We start from the raw sequence: 22,430 nt of genomic DNA, 5'->3' as shown, positions 1-22,430 counted from the left end.
TTACACACACATACACACGCACATACTTCGGGGCTCTTGAATGTAACCTTCAAGTCCCCAATGTGTAAAACTGGTAGGGTCCAGCAACGAATCCTTCTCCTTCCTTTAGTGGTCAACTGTTCGAATTGTGTAAAAATTCTGTAAATACATTGTAACTCTAAATATATTCAGAATGCTGAAGGATAAGTATAAATGCCATATACCAGTGGATCCAGTTCATAAGGTTAAAGAGACTCAGAGCTGGAAGGGGCCACGTAGGTCATTCAGTCCAACCCTTCAGTTCTCAAGGAGGAAATGAGTTCACAGGGAAGCTGTCATTTCCTCAAGTGCACCCAGAGCTGTGCAGGAACCCAGGCCACATGACTCCCAGTGCATTGCTTGATAAGAAAAAGATTGCAAAGCCACATAAGCCTAGAGTAAACAAAGAGAAAGTCAAGTGTATGAAATCCACTCCCTTTAGCCTGGAAGCAAAGTCTCTGACCTGTTTGGGAAACTGGAACCTTGAAGGGTGACCTAAGTTGAAGTGGCCTTCATAAACAAGCCTCCCCAGTGTTCCATAGTGTAGAGGAAGGGCGTGGAGGAGAATAAGGCAAAACAGGAACTTGCCTAGGAGTAAATACAAGTAAGAAAGAAGATAAAAGATAGTGTAAGAGAAAAAACAAATATATATGTATATGGGTAAAATTCTATTCTGTTTGGTTTTGCCGTAGTGCATGAGGCTCGTTTTACTTGTTTATGTATTCATTGTTCAGCAAATATTTATTGAGAGTTACTCTTTGCCAGGCTCCATTTCAGTAGAAAGATCCCCAGGCATAGATTCAGCAAGAACAACTGCAGAAATGTCTAGAGACCTTGATCTTGACAGACATCTAGAAGCAGAAGCCAGACACTTTCTATGCACTAACATAGCAAGAAAGGAGTTGTCACACTCATTATTGTTGCTGTCTGTCGAGTCGAATTCCAACTCATGGTGACCCCATGTGTGCAGAGTAGCTTTGACCTTTCAGAAGCAGATTGCCAAGGCCCATCAAAAATCTATTGTCATTGAGTCAATTCCAACTCGTAGCATCCCTATAGGACAGAGTAGAACTGCCCCGTAGGGTTTCCAAGGAGCAGCTGGTGGATTCAAACTGCCAACCTTTCGGTTAGCAGTCATAGCTCTTAACCACTGCACCACCAATGCTCCAAGGCCCATTAGTACACCTAAATAAAATAGTCCAGCAGCTGAGGATCACCACACCTTAGTCCCCTCCCTCTATCTTCCATTTGTTCTCTAAGGGAGTCAACCCCAGGCTTTGGGGATCAGCGGTCTTTGGAGTCCAGGCCAAGTAGAAAGCCTGGTTCTGAAGGGACTAACCATGAGGATGGTCCAGACTCAAAGCCAGGAAGGTTGGGCACTTTTCTCCCTCTGGTTAGCTCTGAGCCGTCAACTCTCAAATGTTCACACCAAGTAAACTAATAGAACTTTCCAGCAGGCTCCATTCCAGCCTAAGGTCTGGCTCCATCTGAAATAATGGGCCAGAGTTGTCACCTCACATCACAAAACCACTCAGCCCCTTTAGGAGGGATGTGTGATCTAAAACCCTGGCCTCTGTTCTGCATAGTTACCATCATGGGGCAAGTGATGAGAACAAGTCCTGCACCCAAGAGAAGGAAGGAGACTGTGGAGTTTCCTCCAAGACCAAACCCTCATAGAACTAATACTACAAACATATACTAACAAATAACCAACTAGTCCTAAATTCACCAGAAAGACTCCTTGAAAGGTCACCAGGAAGAAAGAGTCAACAATCAGGATATTGGGATCCTGTTTTTTTATCAGTCTGCCTGTAGCAAAATTATCACACATTAATTCAGCTTTCTTCTTGGCAAGGCTTCTTATGGGTCAGGTCTCCCCAACTCCTCTCTCATGAGAGGTAAAGAAAAAATGGCTAGGACTGAGATAGTTCCCAACAATTTTCAGAGTACATGAAGGCAACTTTATGGATTACTCCATGGACAAAAATGAAACAAATAAATATAACAACAACAAAAAGAATAATAAGCAAAATCCACAATCCTCATCTGGAAACCCAGTCTAGAATTCTAGAGCTCCACAAGAATAGGATACGTACAATATTGTTACTTTCTCTATTTAATGGCATTCCCGCCAAATAAACCCACTCTTCATTCTTCCTAAGGGCCCTTCTGGGGATCATCCCCATCTCTTGTGGTGATGCTTTGTCTCTGTGACCCTCTTCCCTGACCTCCCAGGTTTGGAGCCTGCTTTTGGCTAACACCTAGTCCAGATGCCAAGAAGTGAATACTGTTACTAGCAGACCACAAACCCAGAGGATTTGGCTTTTAGCGCTCTCAAATCCTTGTGAGGGCACACCATGGCAACTCTCCTAGGAGAAGCTTTTGAGACACCTTAATGTTTAACTCTAAAGACATTTTCAGCTGACAAAGCATATGCCACTGCTACTAGTGTTGCAAGTCTCAACAGCAGTTTTCACTTTAGTTCTCCCAGTACGAATGTGCAGGATCGAATAAATAGACTATTCCTTTGTCAGAGACAGTACTGTGTAGTGGTTAAGTGCCAGGACTCTGCAGACAGACTGTCCATCCTGGTTCTGCCACTTTGCTGTGACTTGGGCAAGTTACTTGATGCCTCTGTTCCTCTATTTTCTCCTTTACAAAATGAGAGTAATAATAGTACCTATCTCATGGGACTGTATTCCTCTGGGTGGGCTCAAACTGCCTACCTTTTGGTTAGCAGTCAACCATTTGCACAATCTAGGGACTCCTATTAAATGAGTTAGTACATGGAAATACTTAAAATCGTGCTGGGCACAGAATGTTCACTAAGTAAGTGTAGCTATCACCATTATTCCTGGGAGGATTTTCTTATAAAGAAAAGGGAAATACAAATGATAATGTTATAAGCTAGGCCCAGCCAAAGGAATTGTCTGGAAAATTCAGGACAAAAGGCATTCTGGAGGAAAAGGGTGAGGGTGGAGGGTCTACTTTCACTTATCCACAGAGGCTGTCAGTAGTATCCAGCTCTCAAGAGAAGGTCCAGAAGGCTGGTCCGGATCCTGGAAGAGGCCAACTCAGGGTCCTGGCAGCAGCCCCTATTTCAGTTTGTTGTTGTTATTAGTTGCTGTTGAGTCAATTCCAACTCATGGTGACCCCATGTGTGCGGAGTAGAACTGCTCCATGGGGTTTTCAGCGCTGTGAGCTTTTGGAAGCAGATCGCCAGGCCTGTCTTCTGAGGTGCCTCTGGGTGGGTTCGAATCATCAACCTTTCATCTAGTAGTCAAATGCTTAACCGTTTGCGTCACCCAGGGACACCAAATGCCCGCTCCTCAGGGTCAGGCAAGGAGGAGGAAGAGAGAGCGTGAGGAGCAGCATTTTATTTTTCCCTCTGTGCTTGGCACTCACTCTTCCACAGAGGCAAAGAACTATGACAGGGTGTTTGCCCTTTGAATTACCCTGGCAACCCGAATTCCTTTACTCCTCTAGGAAGCTAAACAAAGCACATTTATTGAGCCGGAACTCTTCTTGCTTCTGTTTTCCTTCTAAATGATTGTTGTTGTCGGTTGCCATTGAGTCGTTTTCAACTCATGGTGACCCCATGTGTGCAGAACAGAACTGCTCCATGGGGTTTTCAGGGCTGTGACCTTTTGGAAGCAGATAGCCAGGCCTGTCTTCTGAGGTGCCTCTGAGTGGGTTCAAACTGCCAACCTTTCGGCTAGCAGTCAAGCACTTAACCATTTGCACCACCCAAGGGCACCTCTCAATGGTTAGTGTTTTAAAAAATAAAAGTATCTCCTGATTATTTAAAATGTATTTTAGGCTGTATCAAGATATTTTTTTAAGGTACCTAAGAGAAAGAAAGGAGCCCTGGTGGCACAGTGGTTAAGCACTCAGCTGCTAACCGAAAAGTTGGTGGTTTCGAACCCACCAGCAGCTCCACAGGAGAAGGATGTGGCGTGCTGCTTCCTCAAAGGAGGGTCATTATGAGTCAGAATCGACTTGACAGCAATGGGTTTGGTTTTGTTCTTCTTAAGAGAAAGAAGGAGGCATTTGTGGTTCAGTAGTAGAATCCTACCTTCCATACAGAAGACCTGAGTTCTGTTCCCAGCCACTGCACCTCATGCACAGCTAACATTCGTTTGACAGTGGAGGCTGTATGTTGCTATGATGCTGAACAGGTTTCTGCAGAGTTTCCAGATTAAGACAGACTAGAAAGAAAGGCCTGGCAATCTATTTCCAAAAATCAGCCAGTGAGAATCCTATGGATCACAATGGCCTGATCTGCTACCAGTCATGGGGATGGCCAGGACCAGGCAGTGTTTTGTTCCATTGTGCGTGGAGTAACCATGAGTCAGGGGCTGACTTGATAGCCGCTAACAACAACAAGAAGAAAGAATCATAGAAAAGTTGATAAAGCAGGCATGAGAGCCTAGAAGTATTCAGCGTAGCAGACTTCTGATGACAGGTAGGCTGTAGAACTAAACAACTGATCAAAATAATTTACGTCATTGTTAGACAAAGGAAGGATGGAGGGAAGAAGAGGATGTAAGAGGGAAGGTGAGACAAAGAGAAGGAAAAAGTTTGTAGGCAAGACCACCTTCGGGGTGAGCGACCAGTGTAGCCGCAGAGGATCCCATGCTCAGAATGGGGCCCCATGCTTGGGATATTATGCTCTGTGGTCACCATCTTGAAGTTCTCAATAATTTTATCTTTGAATTTGTGTTTTGTAAGTGAAGTCTGATAGGACAATGGAGCATGCGTTGGGAGCTTGGAGCGTTGGCTCACACAGTCCTACCTCCTTGGGACAGGTTCTTGCCCCACCCCCAAGCAACTACTGTTGCCCTCTGCCCCTGGCAAGGACCTCTGCACAGATACTAGGAGGGTCGAGGTTGAGCATGTGTCAAGTCTCGAGGTGGGGCTTTGGGCACCTGTGAGGGCTGCACTCACCTGGTGAACATCCTCATGCCCAAGGAAGCAGAACATTGCATAGCAAATAAAAATCACCATGACAGGTCAAGAGAGACACCATAGAAGAAAGGAATAATCTTTATTCCTGCATTATGAGCAGAGGGCTCCACGTTTTCATTTTGCCCTTGGCTCCACAAATTATGTAACTAGCTCTGGTTGTAGGGTTTAAAATCCACTCAGGACTCTTCCCGGAGTTCCAAGTGGGGAGCTTGAAGTGCCCTGGGCACTTGTTCTTCCAAGGGCCAGTTGTTGTCCCCTGATACAATGGACGGACACTCAAGGGCTCACTGTGTAATGATTCATAGTGGAGGAAGTGGCAAGCTGAGTAATGGGATATGCTAAAAGCTTTCCTGACTAACTTGGCCATGCAAACGGGGCTGGAGAGCAGGGAGGAAAATGAAGAGAGAAAGGGAAAATGAATTGGTGCTATTTGATAGAAGAATTGTGAAACTGGTTTGGAGGTTCTAAAGCACAACCTTGAGGTTAATCTGTGACAATACAGCATGGAGAATACCAAAAGGAAATTTACAAGGGAAAATGTATTACAAGATGGCTGTTGAACAGCATTTAGAAGATGACAACAGCAGCATTTTAAAGATATAGCTCTCTTTTCTTGCCCAGAGTCTCTGAGCCTGACAAGTGGGCCAGCTCCCAGCACCTAGAACAACAGCATGTGTGTTCTGTTTCATTTACCTGCTTCTTTCCTGTCTCCTAAGAACATCTATTTTGCTGATAAGACTTTTGCCTGGAGTTACAGAGTCTTTCTATGGACACACTGAGGAAATAAAAATGCTAATGAATTATTTGGATTCTTTTATAATCTTTCTACAGATATCAGAAGAAATCTGAAAGATAAGAATTTCCACTGTGTGATATAAAACTGGAATTTTCTTTATTAGTCATTAGAGATTTATTATCATCTTAAATTGCAACTGCGTATGCAATGTTCTTTGATTTTTCAGTCCAGTTAAGGGTGTTTAACACCAGCAATATGCACAGTATTTATTTTTTTATTCATTCAAGCTGCAGAGATTTAGGACACTCTCAGTGAAGAATTTTGGTGGCTTTTAAGACTGGGGAGGAGCCCTGGTGGTGCAGTGGTTAAAGCACGTGGCTGCTAACCAGAAGTTCTGCTATTTGAAACCATCAGCGGCTGTGCAGGAGAAAGATGGGGTAGCCTGCTTACATAAAGATTTACAGCCTTGGAAACGCTATGGAGTAGTTCTACTCTGCCCTGTAGGGTCGCTATGAGTCTGAATTTACTCAACGGTGGCTGGGTGGTTTTTTAAATTTTTATTTATTTATTTATTTTAAGACTGGGACAGTGAGGGCAGTGGTGATTCAGTGGTAGAATTCTTCGCCTTCCGTGCGAAAGACTCGAGTTTGATTCTCAGCCAATGTACAACAGTCCAATCCCCAACCCATCATGGGGATGGTGCAGGACTGGGCAGCGTTTTGTTCCTTTTGTATGGAGTTCCTATGTAACAAGGGCGACTCAATGGCAGCTAACAGATGGCAACTAACAACAACAAGGCTGAAATAGGTTACTAGAAAGAGTTGTAGAATAGTTTCCACTCAGGGATAACATAAAAAACTGGTGATAGAGCTACCTGGAAAAATGAGTCCAATTCACGTGGCTGCCTGAGTTTCCTTCCTTCTTGTACTTGTTTGTTTTATCGCTTTATCTATTAGCTACTTATTTATTATCTGAAAGGAATCCTGATGGCACAATAGTTAAGCACTCAGCTGCTAACCGAAAAGTCTGCGGTTGGAACCCACCAGCAGCTCCCCTGAAGAAAAGATCTGGCCATCTGCTGCCATAAAGATTACAGCCTAGAAAACCCTATGGTTCTACTCTCTCCTAGAGGGTCGCTATGAGTCAGAATCAAGCGGACAGCACACTACAACAAAACAACAATTTATTATGCACCTCCCTTCACAAAGGACTTTCAGCAGTTGAATTTCATGGAATTTGTAGCAATTGGACCATTTTCATCATTTTGGTCTCATCATCATGCCACCAGTCAGTATTTAGCATATCATTTCATTGAAATTGAGGTTTACTGTCAATTTCTTATCGACCAACCTCTACAGCAAGTGGGGGAACAAAACAAGTAGACTTAATAAGCAAATGGTTACCTTGGTGGCCCTTCCATAATACTAGCCCTGATGTCAGTCAGTTATATCTGCGTTTAAGCCCACCCTTAATTCTCTAATTACAGAGCTGTAATTTAGCTTTTATGCAGTTTGAATCCACCAGGCGCTCCTAGGAAACCCTATGGAACAGTTCTACTCTGTCCTATAGGGTCTCTATGAGTCGGAATTGACGCAAGAGCAACGGGTTTGGTGTTTTGGTTTTGGGCGAAGAAAATCTCTGCAGTCACTTGAGAAAGTGGAAATTTGTTGACACGTATGAATAGTACGGATTTTGTATTTTTCTTTTCTTCTCTTCTTTTGTTTCTTTTGCTTAATTTCCACAGACAGGAAAGAGCACTGGGTTGTACATAATGGGCTTCCTTTGACTATTTTCCAGAGTGGAAATAGAATTCTGTGTTCCATCATCCTGAGCCACCACCAGGGTCCTTCCATTATCAACTATGATGACGAGAGCGGGAAGACATGCGCGCATATCGCCGCAGCGGCGGGTTCCCACGACATCATTCACGAACTGGCCAGAGTCCCTGAGTGTAACCTACAGGCTCTGGATGTGGATGACAGGTATCCATGGCAACTTGGAAAGTGCTGGGAACTACCAGTCATCTCCAAATTAATCTTAAAGATATTTAAGGAGCGATCCCATACAACTATATCCTCAATGCCAGTAATCTTTACACATGTGTTTTGACAACAAAAGCTGCTCTATTTTAGTCTGGGCAGGAAAAACCATTGTTAGAGAGAGAAACACTGGGACTCTACAGGACTGTCAAATTTTCCACTTTTTGCTAAACTTTCTGAGTATTCTCAAAGGCTTTCTGTATACGAGCTTCCTGCTATATGCACTTTTGTTCCTGACAGTAGGTTTTGTTTTTTCTTCATTCCTGGATTATGTCATAAAGTCAAGAAGTTCTTGTTTTCCAGAGAAGAGCATAATAGGAGCTTTGTATTCAGAACAGTTAGGCTTGTAGAACTAGAAGGACCCTGTCTCAGTACTGCTGTAACAGAAATACCACAAGTGGATGGCTTTAACAAACAGAAACTTACTTTCTCACAGTTTAGGAGGTGAGAAGTCGGAATTCAGGGCACCAGGTCCAGGGGAAGGCTTTCTCTTTCTGTCGGCTCTGGGGGAAGGTCCTTGTTTCCTGGTTACTTGGAGATCTCCATGTGACTTGGCATCAATCTTCCCCCGTCTCTGCTTTTCTCACTTGATTGCTTAATCTCTTTTATATCTCAGAAGAGGTTAAGACACCAAAACTCAGAACTAAACCCACTGCTGTTGAGTCAATTCTGACTCACAGCGACCCCATAGGGTTTCCAAGGCTGTAAATCTTTACGGAAGCAGACTGCCACATATTTCTCCCAAAGAGCCGCTGTTGGTTTCGAACCATAGACCTTTCGGTTAGCTGTCAAGTGCTTTAACCACTGAGTGACCAGAGCTCCCTGATTTAAGACACACCCTGCACTAATCCTGCCTCATTAACATAACAAAGACAACCTATTCCCAAATGGGGTTATAACAATAGGCATAGAAGTCAGGATTTACAACACATTTTTGAGGGACATAATTCAATACATAATAGGTTCTTATCAGTTTTTACTTGTCAATCATTAAAAATTTATTGGCGTAGAAGAGGAAGCTCGGTCTCAAAAGGTGAAAAAGACCTACCACAGAGCTAGTTAGTAACTAAATGAAGACTCGTACCCCTTCCTTCCCTACTTAGAGCTTTTCGCCTACAATACCATGCTTATCTAACATTTGTTTTGTTTAGGCATGATCCAACAGCAATATAAGAATAAAATAACAACAAACAAGACTATTGAAAATAAGTACAAGGCTTACCCACACTACGTATGATACTTTTTACCCTTTCCTATTGAAGTGCAAAATTAACCACCTACTTATCATAATTTTGGAGTCTCTGGGGTTTCCCCGAGTCAGAATCGAGTTGACTGCAACGAGTTTGTTTGTTTGTTTGTTTGAGTGGGTGGTGCAAACTGTTAATGCATTTGGCTGCTAAATGAAAGATTTGCAATTCGAATCCACTCACAGGCCCTTCAGAAGAAAGAACTGGCAACCTACTTCTGAAAAATAAGTCACTTAAAACCAGGGCTTTGAACTGGTTATTTTCGGTTCGACCCACTGCTGAGAATTTCCTTTTGCACCCAAGATGTACTGAATCAGAATCTACAGTTTAGCAAGATCCCCAGGTGATTCTTATGTGAAATGCAAATTCTCAGTAAGGGGTCAAACCAAAAATAACTGGTTCAAAGCCCTATTTAAAACCCTATGGAGAGAAAAAAAAAACCCTAGGGAGCACAGTTCTACTTTGACACACATGGGGTCACCATGAGTTGGAATCAACTTGACGGCAACTGGTTTTTATCGTGATTTTAAATGCCCCCAGAAAGCACCTCTTACTCCCTGTTGCCTGAAATCTTTCTAACGTATCGAAAAAATTCTTTGGTTTCACATACATCTCAGAAGCTGGAAACGGTTAGCATGAAACGACTTAAATTAACATTACAGTATAAATTTGAAAGTAGTCATTTTCCTAAGAGCAAGTGTTGATCCTAAGCAGGTAAGAAAGTGGAAGAACTTTAATTACATGAGGAGAAAAGACAAACAATCCATAAGAAGAAGAAAGAAAGAAATTTAAGAAAGGAGGGCTAGGGAACTTTGCCTACTTCAAAATACTCCTAGAACCAGCTCCGAATAGGTTATTTCCCGTGTTGCCTTACCACACACTTAACAAAGAAAATCCAGTTTCCCAGTTCTCAGGGAAGAAAGTAAAACCAAGAGGAGAAAAAAAAAAAAAAAGCAAAAAAAGGGTTTCTATAAGAGTTTAGCAAACCCTGGTGGCGTAGTGGTTAAGAGTTTGGCTACTAACCAAAAGACCTGCAGTTTGAATCTACCAGGTGCTTCTTGGAAAACCTATGGGGCAGTTCTACTCTGTCCTATAGGGTTACTATGAGTTGGAATCGACTCAACAGCAACGGGTTATAAGAGTTTAAAGCAGAAGTAAAAGCTCAAAGAGAGTCTAGGTCCTACATCAATACTCAAGTTGAGTGTCTTGATGCTGATCAAATCCTACCCCATTTTGCTTCACATTTCCTGTACTGCGTAGCTGTGCCTTCATGTTGAAACTATAAGCTAGTGTGAGTGGTAGAATTTTTCCAAAATGTTCATAGATTTAAGTGCTTTACATGTTTGCAGTAATTGTGATTTCCCTTCCTTCTTCTCTTTCCTAGTGGAAAGAAAGTTTTTATGAAAAGGGAATAAAAATAAGGTAGTGATAGAAAAGAGGTAGAGGGAAAATATGGGGCAACTAGCTGTCCTAACTATTAAAACACATTATAAATTTACAATATTTAAAACATGTGGTACTAACCTGAGATTAATGGCACGGAACTGATAGTCAGAAATAGCTGTGTAGCTTAAATGTTTCAAACTTCATCAGTCTGCGAGGTCTTACTTCCCTTTATACCCAACTCAGTAAGCTGAACCACTGCCCTGCTTGTCTTCTGGAAGGACAGTCATTTTATTTATTTGTTTGTTTATTTATTTATTTGGGTTGGGGGAAGTAGTCTTTCATCAAGTTCTCTTCCCTACATATTTCTGGAAGTTCTCTTGGGAACATTTACATGCTCTGTAAATTATTCCTTAGCTACTGATAGTTCAACTAATGATGCACTCTTGCACCCATCTGGAGGCTTATACAATGCCAAGGTATGTAGGAAAGAGGTGGAGAGGGTGACCCTCTCATCCTTTGTCTTTGCTCTCTCAAGTCTGATGGTGTTCAATTGCATCCATGCAGTGCTTTGGGGGCTGCCGCTGGTCTCATTGCCTAGACACACCACATGGAATTTCCTGCCCCTTACCTTCCAGTAGGCAAACCCTGGTGGTGTAGTCATTAAGTGCTATGGCTGCTAACCAAAAGGTCAGCAGTTCGAATCCACCAGGTGCCCCTTGGAAACTCTAAGGGACAGTTCTACTCTGTCCTGTAGGGTCACTATGAGTCAGAATCAACTCAACGGCAATAGGTTTGGTCTGGTTTTTGGTTACCTTCCAGTAGGTCTGCCAAAGAAGCAAGGTTCTGGCTGCCTCTGTTCTTGGGTCCAATGGGCCTTTATGCTCATGCTCCTATCACCCTCTTGTCACATCAGCCTTGTCAGTTGAGGAGGGACTCTCTTGTCTTGGGGAAGTTCTTTGCCCTTTATATTTTCATTTAAATACTTTGTCTAGGCCGTTAACTTTTTAAATCTGCTCCCAGTCCTGAGCTTGGCTTTTGGAAACAGAAAGACATTGACTATTTCTCTTTTCTACCCTGCCACATCCCTCCCCTAAGTTGAGCACAAAGTCAACCATATCCTTGAATGGGGAAAACTAGAAAGGTAGAAAAACATGTATACAGGGCAGGATCTCAAAATATCATCCACCACATTAATAAATCGTGTTGAGAAAAAATGGCTATGTAATTAGAAAAACAGTTTGGCTTCTCATATCACCATGCATACTAACAGACACATAGAGACACACACATTTCCAACAGAAAAATGAGCAAAGGACATTTCACTGAAGAAACTCAAATGGCAAATAAACACATATCTCAAAAGTTTAACTTCACTATTAATTAAAGAAATGCAAAAGACAACAACAGTGAGACATCATTTTGGCTACCAAATGGGCAAAGTATTTTAAAGATGGTGATAATATTCAGCATTAGGGAAAGCAGAGGGACACAATGGATGGGAGGACAAATTGAGACAATTTTCCTGGAAGGCAGTTTGACACTATGTATAAATTCAGGACACTAAAGCTGTTCATACCCTTTGACTCAGTACTTCTTCTTCTAGGAAATACTCAGAAATGCCAGAGAAGGTGAAAGGCTAGAGGATACTTAGAGCTGGAAAGAGGCTCTGACACATGCATGCCATCACCCTTAAGTCTCATTAACACATATTATTTCCATACGGGGAATCCTGGGTTAAACTTCTTTACTTTAACCCATACAAACGGTTAATATGTTTGACAGCTAACTGAAAATTGATGGTTTGAGTCCACCCAGAGGTTCCTTGGAAGAAAGGCCTGGTGATCTACTTCCAAAAAATCAGCCATGGAAAACCCCACAGAGTACATTTCTACTCTGACACACGTGGGGTCACCATGAGTCAGAATCTACTCAACTGCAGCTGGTTATTTTCATGCAGTAAATGCTATTGATGTTATTTGCCATCAAGTCGATTCTTTTCAATAGCAACCCCATGTGCGCAGAATAGAACTGCTCCGTAGGGTTTTCAAGGCTGTGACCCTTCAGAAGCAGATCACCAGGACTGTCTTCTGGGGTGCCTCTGATATTGTAATCTGTAATGACAATATTGTAATCTGATACTGTAGTTAGATTTGAACTGCCAATCTTCGGTCAGTAGCCGAGCACTTAAGCGTTTGTGCTACTCCACCAAGTTTTTTCCTTTGGCAACCCAATTTTTGGCAGGAACTGTTGCCAGCTAAGCAACCTATACTATTCATGTGTTCCCACACTTGTGTTTTTCCCATGTGGTTCCCCCAGGACTCCGCTGCACTGGGCTGCAGCTGCAGGGAAGGCAGAATGTGTCCAGTCACTGCTAGAGTTGGGCATGGATAGCAACCTTCGAGACATCAACGAGAGCACACCCCTGGCCTACGCCCTCTACTGTGGCCACACTGCCTGTGTCAAACTCCTCTCCCAAGAGAGCAGGTGAGTACACCAGGAGGCATTCGTTTTTTCTTCCTCTCAAAGATTTACAAAATTGAAAGAAAGCAGCCCTGTGAGGGTAGTCCCCTCCCCTACTAATGGGCAAAACCAGCAATAACTTGATTTTGTGTTTGCCATTATGTAACATTTATGGAAATGTTCTTGACTACGTGGAGCAAAATGGTGGTAATAAGTCTAATTCTATCAGCCTAATATTCACTGGACTTTAATGTCTCTTTCCTTTTTCTCCCTTTCTTCTTCCCTTTATGCCACATCCTCTCACTCCTCTTTTTTCCTAAATCAGCAGTTCTCAAACTGTTTGGTCTCAGGACCCTTTCACATTCTTAAAAATTATTTAGAACCCCAACGAACTTTTATTCTATATATTACACTTAGCAACATTTATGGCATTAGAAATTAAAATGTAGAAACTTATAAAATATTTAGTTATTCATTTAAAATGATAGTGTACCCATTACATTTACATGTTAACATGAAAAACATTTTCACTTAAAATAACCATATTTTATTAAACAAAAAGAATATAATGAAAAGAACAGCATTGTTTTACATTTTTTGCAAATCTCTTTGCTATCTGGCTTTATAGAAGACAAGTGTATTCTCATATCTGCTTCGGCATTCGTTCTGTTGCAATATGTTGTTTTAATTGAAGTATATGAAGACAACCTGACCTCACATAGATATGTAGTTGGAAAAGGAAGGAGTATTTCAATAGCCTTTTCACATAATTATGGGTTTTTTTTTTTTTTGATACTACACCAAAACTTGACCAGTAGTAGTTTCCTAAAGGCTAATGACAAAGATGGAATCTGTCACTATAGCCATAAACTTTTTGTACTCTTTTACATTCAAGTCTATTACTCAATCTGCACTTTGTTGTTGTTAGTTGCCCTTGAGTTGATTCCAACTCATGGCAATCCCAAATGTGCAAAGTAGAACTGCTCCACAAAGTTTTCAAGGCTATGACCTTTCAGAAGCAGATCTCCAGGCCTGTCTTCCAAGGCACCTCTGGCTGAGTTCAAGACAACAACCTCTCAGCTAGTAGTTGAGTGCTTAACTGTTTGTGCCACCCAGAAACTCCTTCTTGCACTTTAAATATCTCTCATACCCCTGCATGATTTTATAATATATTGCATCGGTCATTTAGAAAGTATTGGTTCAAATAGTTATGTACATCTCTCAAATGGGACATTTCATTATACGATACCAACAAATCACATTTGTTAATATCACCACCAATCTCATCAAAAAAGCCTTTGTGTATTGGGACACTGTCATGTTCACAGTGGTGAATACAAAGTTTTCCAAAATTCTAAACTTCACTTGAAAGCTAGACTTCTCTAATTGGCAAGAATTACTGTCAGTGGTTTTCCTTGAAGTAACAGGCTTAACTTTGTTCATTTTTGAGAAAGTTTCTGTAAATACTCAATTCTGGGTAATTATAGTTTGCCTATAAGTCATAAAAACGATGTTCAATTAAAAAAAAAAAGTGGCTACTTCGACTGGCAACTCAAACAATTGCACAAGTGCTTCGCTTCAAGACAACCATTGTACTTCAGTACGTAGCAGAATTGCTTTACAAGCATTTCCTGTTTTGTTAAAAACATGTATACTCAAGGGACAGTATTTTTAAAAATTAGTAACTTTTACTGCTTCACCAAGGACATTATTAAATTAAACTGACTTGTTTATTTATTTGTTTTATTGTGAGTGCATGTTAGTAAAGAATAGAATGACTACTCGTAGGGCTTTGATTTGTGCTAAGGTGTCCACAGTTTTGTCCTTCATTTTTATTGCACCATCAGTGCAAAAAAGCAACACAGTAAAAAACAAAAATAATATCTTGGTATTATTATGAAAATAGTTGTGGCCTCATGGACTCTCTGACTCTTGGAGACACCTCCAGTGTACAGTGGGACCACACTTTGAGAACCATTGACCTAAATCACAATCTGTAATGGGAAGAAGAGATAGACTGTAGAAGTTGTTGAGGTAGCATTAATTAGCACAAGGATATATTCTGTAGCTGGGAAACTTGAAAGACCATTAGGGATCCTCTCAGGTCCCTGCAAGGGTAGTACTAGGAGTCCAGGAGCTGTGTCCAATATTTTAAAAAGCCTATTGGAAGGTGAAAGAATGAGGATAAAAATGCGAGAATGAAATTCAATTATGCACTGTGTGACCTGTGGGGGAGTTGGGAACATTTGTTATATGCAGCCAAAAAAGAGGGGTGATGTTTTTCAAATTATGGATTACAATATCTCACCCCAAAGAGTAATGTGGAAATCTGATTCTTGGGGGTGTATACATGGATCAGATTTCACTGTTAACTCGTACTGCAGAAAGCATTAAATCAATTGTGGCATCAAATGCAAAGGACACAGAATTTTCCAAGGAACAAAAACAGAATAGCTCCTCAGGGAAACTCTCCACATGAGAAGAGCTAGTAGGACAACAACTGCTGACTTTTTCCTGTTGAGTTTGCCTTCACATCGGGCATTGTTCACTTTTCTTCTGTAGCCACACCAGACCTCTGGCATGCACATTTCCTCTTCCTCTCCAGCTAGAGCCGAGAACAAAGCTTCTTTCCTTGGTTTCCTTTAGGATACATTTTTAAAGTATTTTTCAATAGGAAATTCAGTAAAAACTGAAAGGAAAACAAACGACACACAAACAGCATAAAATGGGCACCATTCTTGAGATGGATAATGTTAGTGCTCTGTCAAGATCCCCTTGGATCTCTCTCAGAGGCCTAAAACCACACTCTCCCCATCTATATAATCAACACCTTCCTTCCACTGGTTGAAACTGAACTCAATCCGTGGCCTTTATATCTTTGACTTAAAGCTTACACACCTACTGACATGCCCTTGAAAAGTGAGAACAGTAACACTACAAGCTATTTTCAGCTTAGTTTGTCCTTTGCTGAAAACAGATAATCTAGGGGTAAATTTTGAAAAGATAACCCCTAAGAGAGCAAGAGAAATCTAAGAAATGTTCTAATTGCCCACAGTAAGGAACCGTCTCTGGGAGGGAGTTACAAAGGGTGCTGAGGGTTCTTTCACATCCCCTTTGACTTGAGAGATGTTGGTGGGGGGGTGCCTTTGAATTATTTCAGACAACCAGCTCAAACAGATGGAATAGGGGGTTGTATTTTGGTTAGTGATACTGCCTCCACTTTCTGTCCTTGTGGGAGCCCTGGTGGCCAACTCTTTAAGACCTCAGCTGCTAATCAAAAGGTCGGCGGTTTGAATCCAACAGCCGCTCCCTGGAAACCCTATGGGGCAGTTCTACTCTGTCCTGTAGGGTCACTATGACTTGGAATTGACCTGAAGGCAGTGGGTTTGTTTGCTCTATCCTCATATAACACCCTTGTTATTTTATATTCCTACAGATCAGAGCCTACTCGATCCCTTCCTTCCCAAAACAGTAAACCCCAGAAGAAGGAGGGACGGTTCAGCATGCTCAACCAAATCTTCTGCAAAAATAAGAAAGAAGAACAGAGAGCCTATCAGAACCATCACAGCAAGGACCGATACAGGGGGGAGGACACCTCGGAAGTCGATGACATCATCACCACCTTTGACAGCATCGTGGATACCAACTGCCAAGAACAGCCTGGTGACCAGGTGGCTATGGTTGAATTTAAGAAGAGGACCTCAGAAAATTCAAAATATCTCTTACCAGAAAAGAAGCCCCTGTCCCGTAAGGGGCTTCCACCAATCAGAACGCAGAGTCTCCCACCCATCACCTTGGGCAATAACTTCCTGACAGCCACCCATGGGGCCACTTCCCATGCTGGGCTGAGCTCTGGTCCTCATCAGACGGCCCAGAGATCTCAGAAAAGTAGAAGCGAGCAGGATTTATTAAATAACAGAACTGGCTGCCATACATTGCTAGAGAACCCCTGGAGGGGTGATTCTAGTCAGGTGTTCTCCTACAAAGCTTGGACTGTGTCTTCTTCTGATAAGTTACCAGACAGAATACTCACTGGCAGATCTGGCCACCAAGAGTTCTCGGGGCCGCCACATCTTCCTCATCTACATAATCCTTCATCAGGTAATGTCCTTGCTTCCTTTGTCTTCATTCCTCTGTAGACAAGCTCGTAGAAAAAGTGTTGCATACAGGTCTGGGTTAGGATCTGGAGTGACAACTAGCCACATTACCTTAGAGGGAAGGGCCAGAATAAAATGGGTGAAAAGGACCTTTTTTTTCTCCTGGAATACACCTGGATTCAGATGTCCAGACTATGGTAACATTCTGCTTTTCCACCGTGAGGGTAATCATCAAAGAAAAGTGTGTACCTCCTCATCTCCCAGCAAATACCCGTGGTGTCTGGCAGAATTGAGCAAGAGTAGTACTATTCCCACCGGCAGGGGTTCTTAGCCAGGGCTGTGTGGCAAACACACCTGCGAGGAATTGATTTGCTTATTTGGTTATCTGTTTTTAAATCAGATGTTCAAACCCAACCCCAGACCTATTGAATCAAAATCTTGGTGACAGAGGAGGGGAAATGGTTATGCCTTGTACGTATATAAAAAGGTAACACATTCACACATTCATGGTTTCAGTCTCAACACATACCAAAAGGTTACATGGCAATTTTCCCCCCTGCCTCTCCCCCAGCGACTCAGTGCCCCTCACACAAAGCTACCAATATGATTAATTTCTCATTTATCCTTCCAGAGATATTTTACATACATACAAACAATATATATGTGTATGTTCCATCCTCCTTTTTAAATAAGTGTGTCACATTTAAAAAAAAAAAATGTCTACAGATGATTCTGGTGCACAACAGAGGCTCAGAACCGTCGCTCTAAGGCTGCAAACCAGCTTCCAGAATCTGTTCAGTACCACAGGATCTTGGTTTATCTTGATTTGTTTTCAATTAAATTAGTTGCCATATTTAAAAACCAGGAAGTTTTACATAAAACTATAAATTTCTAGCTTCTCTTGAAAAAGTGAAAAACCTGGTGTTGTTGAACCCAAACTCCCATGTGGCAATAATCGGCTGGATCGGAGCAACCACGGTCCCCTCAGAACGACGTGGCTGGGCTGCCCAGTTCAACCCAGTCCACACCACTCAAGGATCCCTGGTGACACAATGGTTAAGCGCTCCACTGCTAAAGGAAAGGTCAGTGGTTCAAACCCACCAGCCGCTCCGCAGGAAAAAAGGCCTGGTGATATGTTCCTGTAAAGATTACAGCCTAAGAAAGCTTATGGGGCAGCTCTTCTCTGTCCTATGGGGTCACTTGAGTTGGAGTCAACTTGATGACACCTAACAACAACAGCCACCACACAACTCTACAATTTCTCCATGGAGTGTCAGTTGTTATTTATCCATGTGTTTCTGTTATTGTTTTTCTCACAGTAAAGAAGAAAATCGTGTATTTCTTGAACCCGTATCTCTGTCAAAAATAGAAAAATGGAAGATAGACCAAGAGGGCTATGTGTTTTAAGAAAAGTGGGGCAGGACATATTTCTTTCAGAAACGAGGAATATTTCTTCCCATTTAATGTGCAGCGTGCGTCTGGTCCTCTTCACTCATTTACCTATTATATGCCTGGTGCCCAAAGACTTTGAGGCCGAGTATAGCTCCCCTCATGCATATTTCCACATATATGTACATATTTAAAAGTTCTTGGGTGACACAAATGGTGTGTGCTCATCTACTAACCTAAAGGTTAGTGGTTCAAGCCCACCCAGGGCACCACTGAAGAAAGAACTGGCAATCTGCTTCTGTAAAGATTACAGCCAAGAAAACCCTATGGAGCACAGTTCTACTCTGGAACACATAGATCTCCATGAATTAGAATCGACTCAATGGCAATGGGTTTTTGTTGTTGCTGTTTTTAATTTAAGCACGGGATAAGAAATATGAATAAGCACATTAAAGCTATTTCCTGGTGTCTGAGAAAAACTCCACTCAAAACTTTATTTCCTCCATAAAGCATTTAAGCATTTGGCTGGTGGCATGGCTAATGTGTTTGCATTTTTTCTGAGGAAGGATAAGGAAGGGAAGATATTGACCTGTACCTTTTGACACTTTAATGGCCTCCAAGGTCAAAGCCCTGGTGGCACAGTGGTTAAGGGTTCAGCTGCTAACCAAAAAGTCAGCAGTTCGAATCCACCAGCCGCTCCTTGGAAAACCTGTGGGGCAGTTCTACTCCGCGCTATAGGGTTACTATGAGTCAGAATCGACTCGACAGCAACGGGTTTGTTTTTTTTTTTGGTTAAGATCAAAACCCAGCCTGATTTCTGGAGTTAGCCCCATTCTGGCCAGGCTGACACCTTCTCTTTTGAAAATGAAGTTTGTCATTGTTCTACTTCAGAGCTAGCCTATGCTGTCTCTTCTACGTCAGGATTTGGTTCCTCTATCTGTAACATAAAATCCAAAATAACAGTGATTTTAACAACATAGAAGGTTGTTATTTATCTTTCTCATATGAAAGAAGTCTGAAGGTAGGCAGCTCCCAGATACCTGGCGGCTCCATGATCATTAGACACCCAGACTCCTTCCATTGGTATGCTCCTTCTACCTGTATGCTCCACATCCTAATACATGACTTCCATCCTCTAGGTCATACCACAGTCCACAATGGCTGATGGAGCAGGAGGAAGGAATTAGAGTGGGAGGAAAATTGCACGTCCCCCAGCTAAGTCAGCTCACATTAAAAAGTCATCTCCCATTAAGTTCCACAGTTCTGCTTATGTCTCACTGACCAGAACTTTAGTCACATGGTCACACCTAGTCACAAGGGAGACTGGGAATTGTAGTCTTTTAGCTGGGCACATTGCTGTCCTCCAAAATTGAGGTTCTGTCACTAAGGGAGAACGTTGCTGTTGTCAGTTGACATCAAGTTAGCTCTGATTCATGATGACCTTATGTATTACAGAACAAAATGTTGTTCAGTCCTGTGCCATCTTCAGATTGTTGGTATGTTTGAGTCCATTGTTGCAGCTATTTTGTCAATCCATCTCACTGAGGGTTTCCCTCATTTTTGCTGACCCTCTAATTTACCAAACATGATGTCCTTTTTCTAGAGATTGATCTTTCCTGAATATGGGACCGAAGTAGGTGAGCTGAATTCTCACCATCCTTGTTTCTAAGGAGCATTCTGGTTGTATTTCTTCTAAGACTGATTTGTTCATTCTTCTGGAAGTTCACAGTATACTTAATATTCTTTGCCAACACAACAGTGCAAATGCATCAATTCTTCTTCTGTCTTCCTTTTTCATTGTCCAGCTTTCTCATACATATGAGGCAATTGAAAAGACCATGGCTTGGGTCGGGCATACCTTAGACATCAAAGTGACATCTTTGCTTTTTAAAACTTCATAGAGGTCTTTTGCAGCAGATTTGCCCAATAAAGTACATCGTTGGATTTCTTGACAGCTGCTTCCATGGATGTTGATTGTTGATCCAAGTAGAATGAAACCATCGACAACTTCAATTTCTTCTCCATTTATCACGATGTTTATCGATCCAGTTGTGAGGATATAAAGGAGATAGAGAGTGGATATTGGAAAAGCAATTACTAGATTCTGCCACATATGCCATCCAAAAATTTCAATATTGTTTGAAGTGGAAAGAAATTCAATAAACTTGGTTTGTGACTTTGCTCAGTATTCAATTAACTTCAAAACTGCTGTGGCAGCAGAAGAGGAGGAGTGAAATTCTCTAAAGCTGTCTTAAGCAATTAGTTTTGCCTATAATAAAGTATTTATTTTCTCAACAAATTCTTTTGAGTACTGATGATAACTAAACTATTCTGGGTCATGATAAGCTAAATCTCCCAAGAGTCATCAGCCTATAAATGAACTATAAATGAACTTTATAAAGATGGATTTGCTAAAATGATTGTGTAACTGACTTTAAATTGACTTTCTCCTCATGTTTAGATACAAGGTCATAGGGTTTTTAAACGGAAGGGAACTTAGACATTCACTCATTCATTACACATTTACTAAGTGTCTATCATACCAGTTTAATCAAGAGGCAGTATAGTCCCATGGTTAAGAGAGTGATTCTAAAGCCACACTGCCTGGGTTCAAATTCTGGCTCTGCCACTTCCTTGCTGTTACTTCATCTCTCTGTGCCTTAGTTTCCTTGTCTGAAAAATGGGGACAATACTTTGTAGGGTTACAGGTTGCTGTGAAGACTAAATGAGTTCATGCATGTAAAGTGCTTAGAACAATGAGTGCCACATAGTAAGTACTACACACACACACAAACACACACACGTGTATGTTTGTGCATGCGTATCCCTTTATATATACATATTTTTTTTTTTTTTAGCTATGTATTAGGCCCTATGCTAAGCACTACACCTTAAAGACCATGTAGAGATCACCTTTGTTTCAAAGATGATGAAATTTGAGTAAGTGTGCCAGTCAACTGCCTGTTTGCTCTTAGATTTAGTCTTCACCATCGCCCCCTCCACTCTGTATCTAGGGAACAACACTTCCCAGGCACTGTTGACAGCTAGCTTATAGGTAGATTCAGCCAATAGAAGGGACTGGCAGAAGATTGGATAGTTCTCCACCCCCTCTGATTTGTCTAGTGTCCCCAGCAGTGGCTCCTTCTCCTCCCAGCTCCCCCCCAGAGACCCTGGCTCTGTGGTTCTGCCTCCTGCAAGCTTCTGGGCCTTGACAATACCATCTCTTCCTGTTGTTCCTGGACCCTAGAGGTGGTTGCATCTCCCTGCTGTGACTCATCTCTGTGTTGGCCTTCTTCCCTGTCCTCTGTTTAGCTTCTCAGTTCTTCTATCACCAAGATAACCGATATTCTGTATGAAATTCCCTCTGTTTGAAAGACCTAGAGAGGTCTCTGTTTTCCTGGATGAACCCTGATTGATAAAGCAAGAAATATCATCTTTCTGGGCCATAGTTTCCTGGCATGTAATAAATGAAAATAACAACTTACCCTTTGGATGCAGGGACTGGGACCAATTTGTCTTATGGGACCCTTCCAGTTATAATTCACATGGCCTAGAGAAGTTAAATGATCTATTCAAAGTCTTACAGCTAATTAGTGACATATTCCGGACTTGAATCCAGATCTCCTAAACAGGTAGGGTATCACCATGGCAATGTAAGTCTCCCTTTAAATCTTAAAGTCCAGTTTGTTAGTAAGCTTACCAATTACCTAACACATAATTTTCTTAGAAATTGCATTATCCTCCTGAAAATAAAAAAGATTTTCCTGCCTTATGGATTTTATTTTTGTGGACATTTTTAATCCAATTTGATATGTTGTTTTTAGAGCTACTGAGGCATCAGGAATACAATTGAGACCTCTCTCAACTGTTAGTTGTTATTAGTCTAGGCAGATTGAAACTCAGCTGATTTCTGCACTTAGCTCCATATTTGATGTGAAAGCCTAATGTGGTAAAGCAATTGGATATTGTAAATCATACCTCTGTACCCCTGGCTTGAACTTGGATAGCCCCTTTAATTCTGGATTATCTCCTTTCCTGCCCTGGACTCCGCAGAAATAATATGGGCTAGCAGTGCTACTGCTTGAATTCC

The 22,430-nt window shown here is 41.8% G+C and overlaps 1 protein-coding gene and 1 long non-coding RNA gene across 3 annotated transcripts in view; one reads left to right on the top strand and one right to left on the bottom strand.

Annotated features, from left to right (window-relative positions):
• LOC111821268 (uncharacterized) overlaps positions 1 to 22,430 on the bottom strand; it is a 55,625-nt gene that overhangs the window by 11,790 nt on the left and 21,405 nt on the right. The window lies entirely within an intron of this gene.
• The window catches only part of ANKRD55 (ankyrin repeat domain 55), a 104,400-nt gene that overhangs the window by 73,286 nt on the left and 8,684 nt on the right, over positions 1 to 22,430 (top strand). For both annotated transcript variants that reach the window (XM_023734982.1, XM_004380479.2), the window contains exons 8-10: positions 7,520 to 7,704; positions 12,711 to 12,878; positions 16,291 to 16,955. In XM_023734982.1, coding sequence (XP_023590750.1) covers positions 7,520 to 7,704; positions 12,711 to 12,878; positions 16,291 to 16,955 — 1,018 coding nt within the window. The remainder of the gene's footprint in view (positions 1 to 7,519; positions 7,705 to 12,710; positions 12,879 to 16,290; positions 16,956 to 22,430) is intronic.

Source organism: Trichechus manatus, unplaced genomic scaffold (genome assembly GCF_000243295.1).
Source record: "Trichechus manatus latirostris isolate Lorelei unplaced genomic scaffold, TriManLat1.0 scaffold00074, whole genome shotgun sequence".
Classification (NCBI taxonomy): domain Eukaryota; kingdom Metazoa; phylum Chordata; class Mammalia; order Sirenia; family Trichechidae; genus Trichechus; species Trichechus manatus.
Note: the sequence above shows the minus strand (reverse complement) of the source record. Positions and strands in the feature narration are given on the sequence as shown.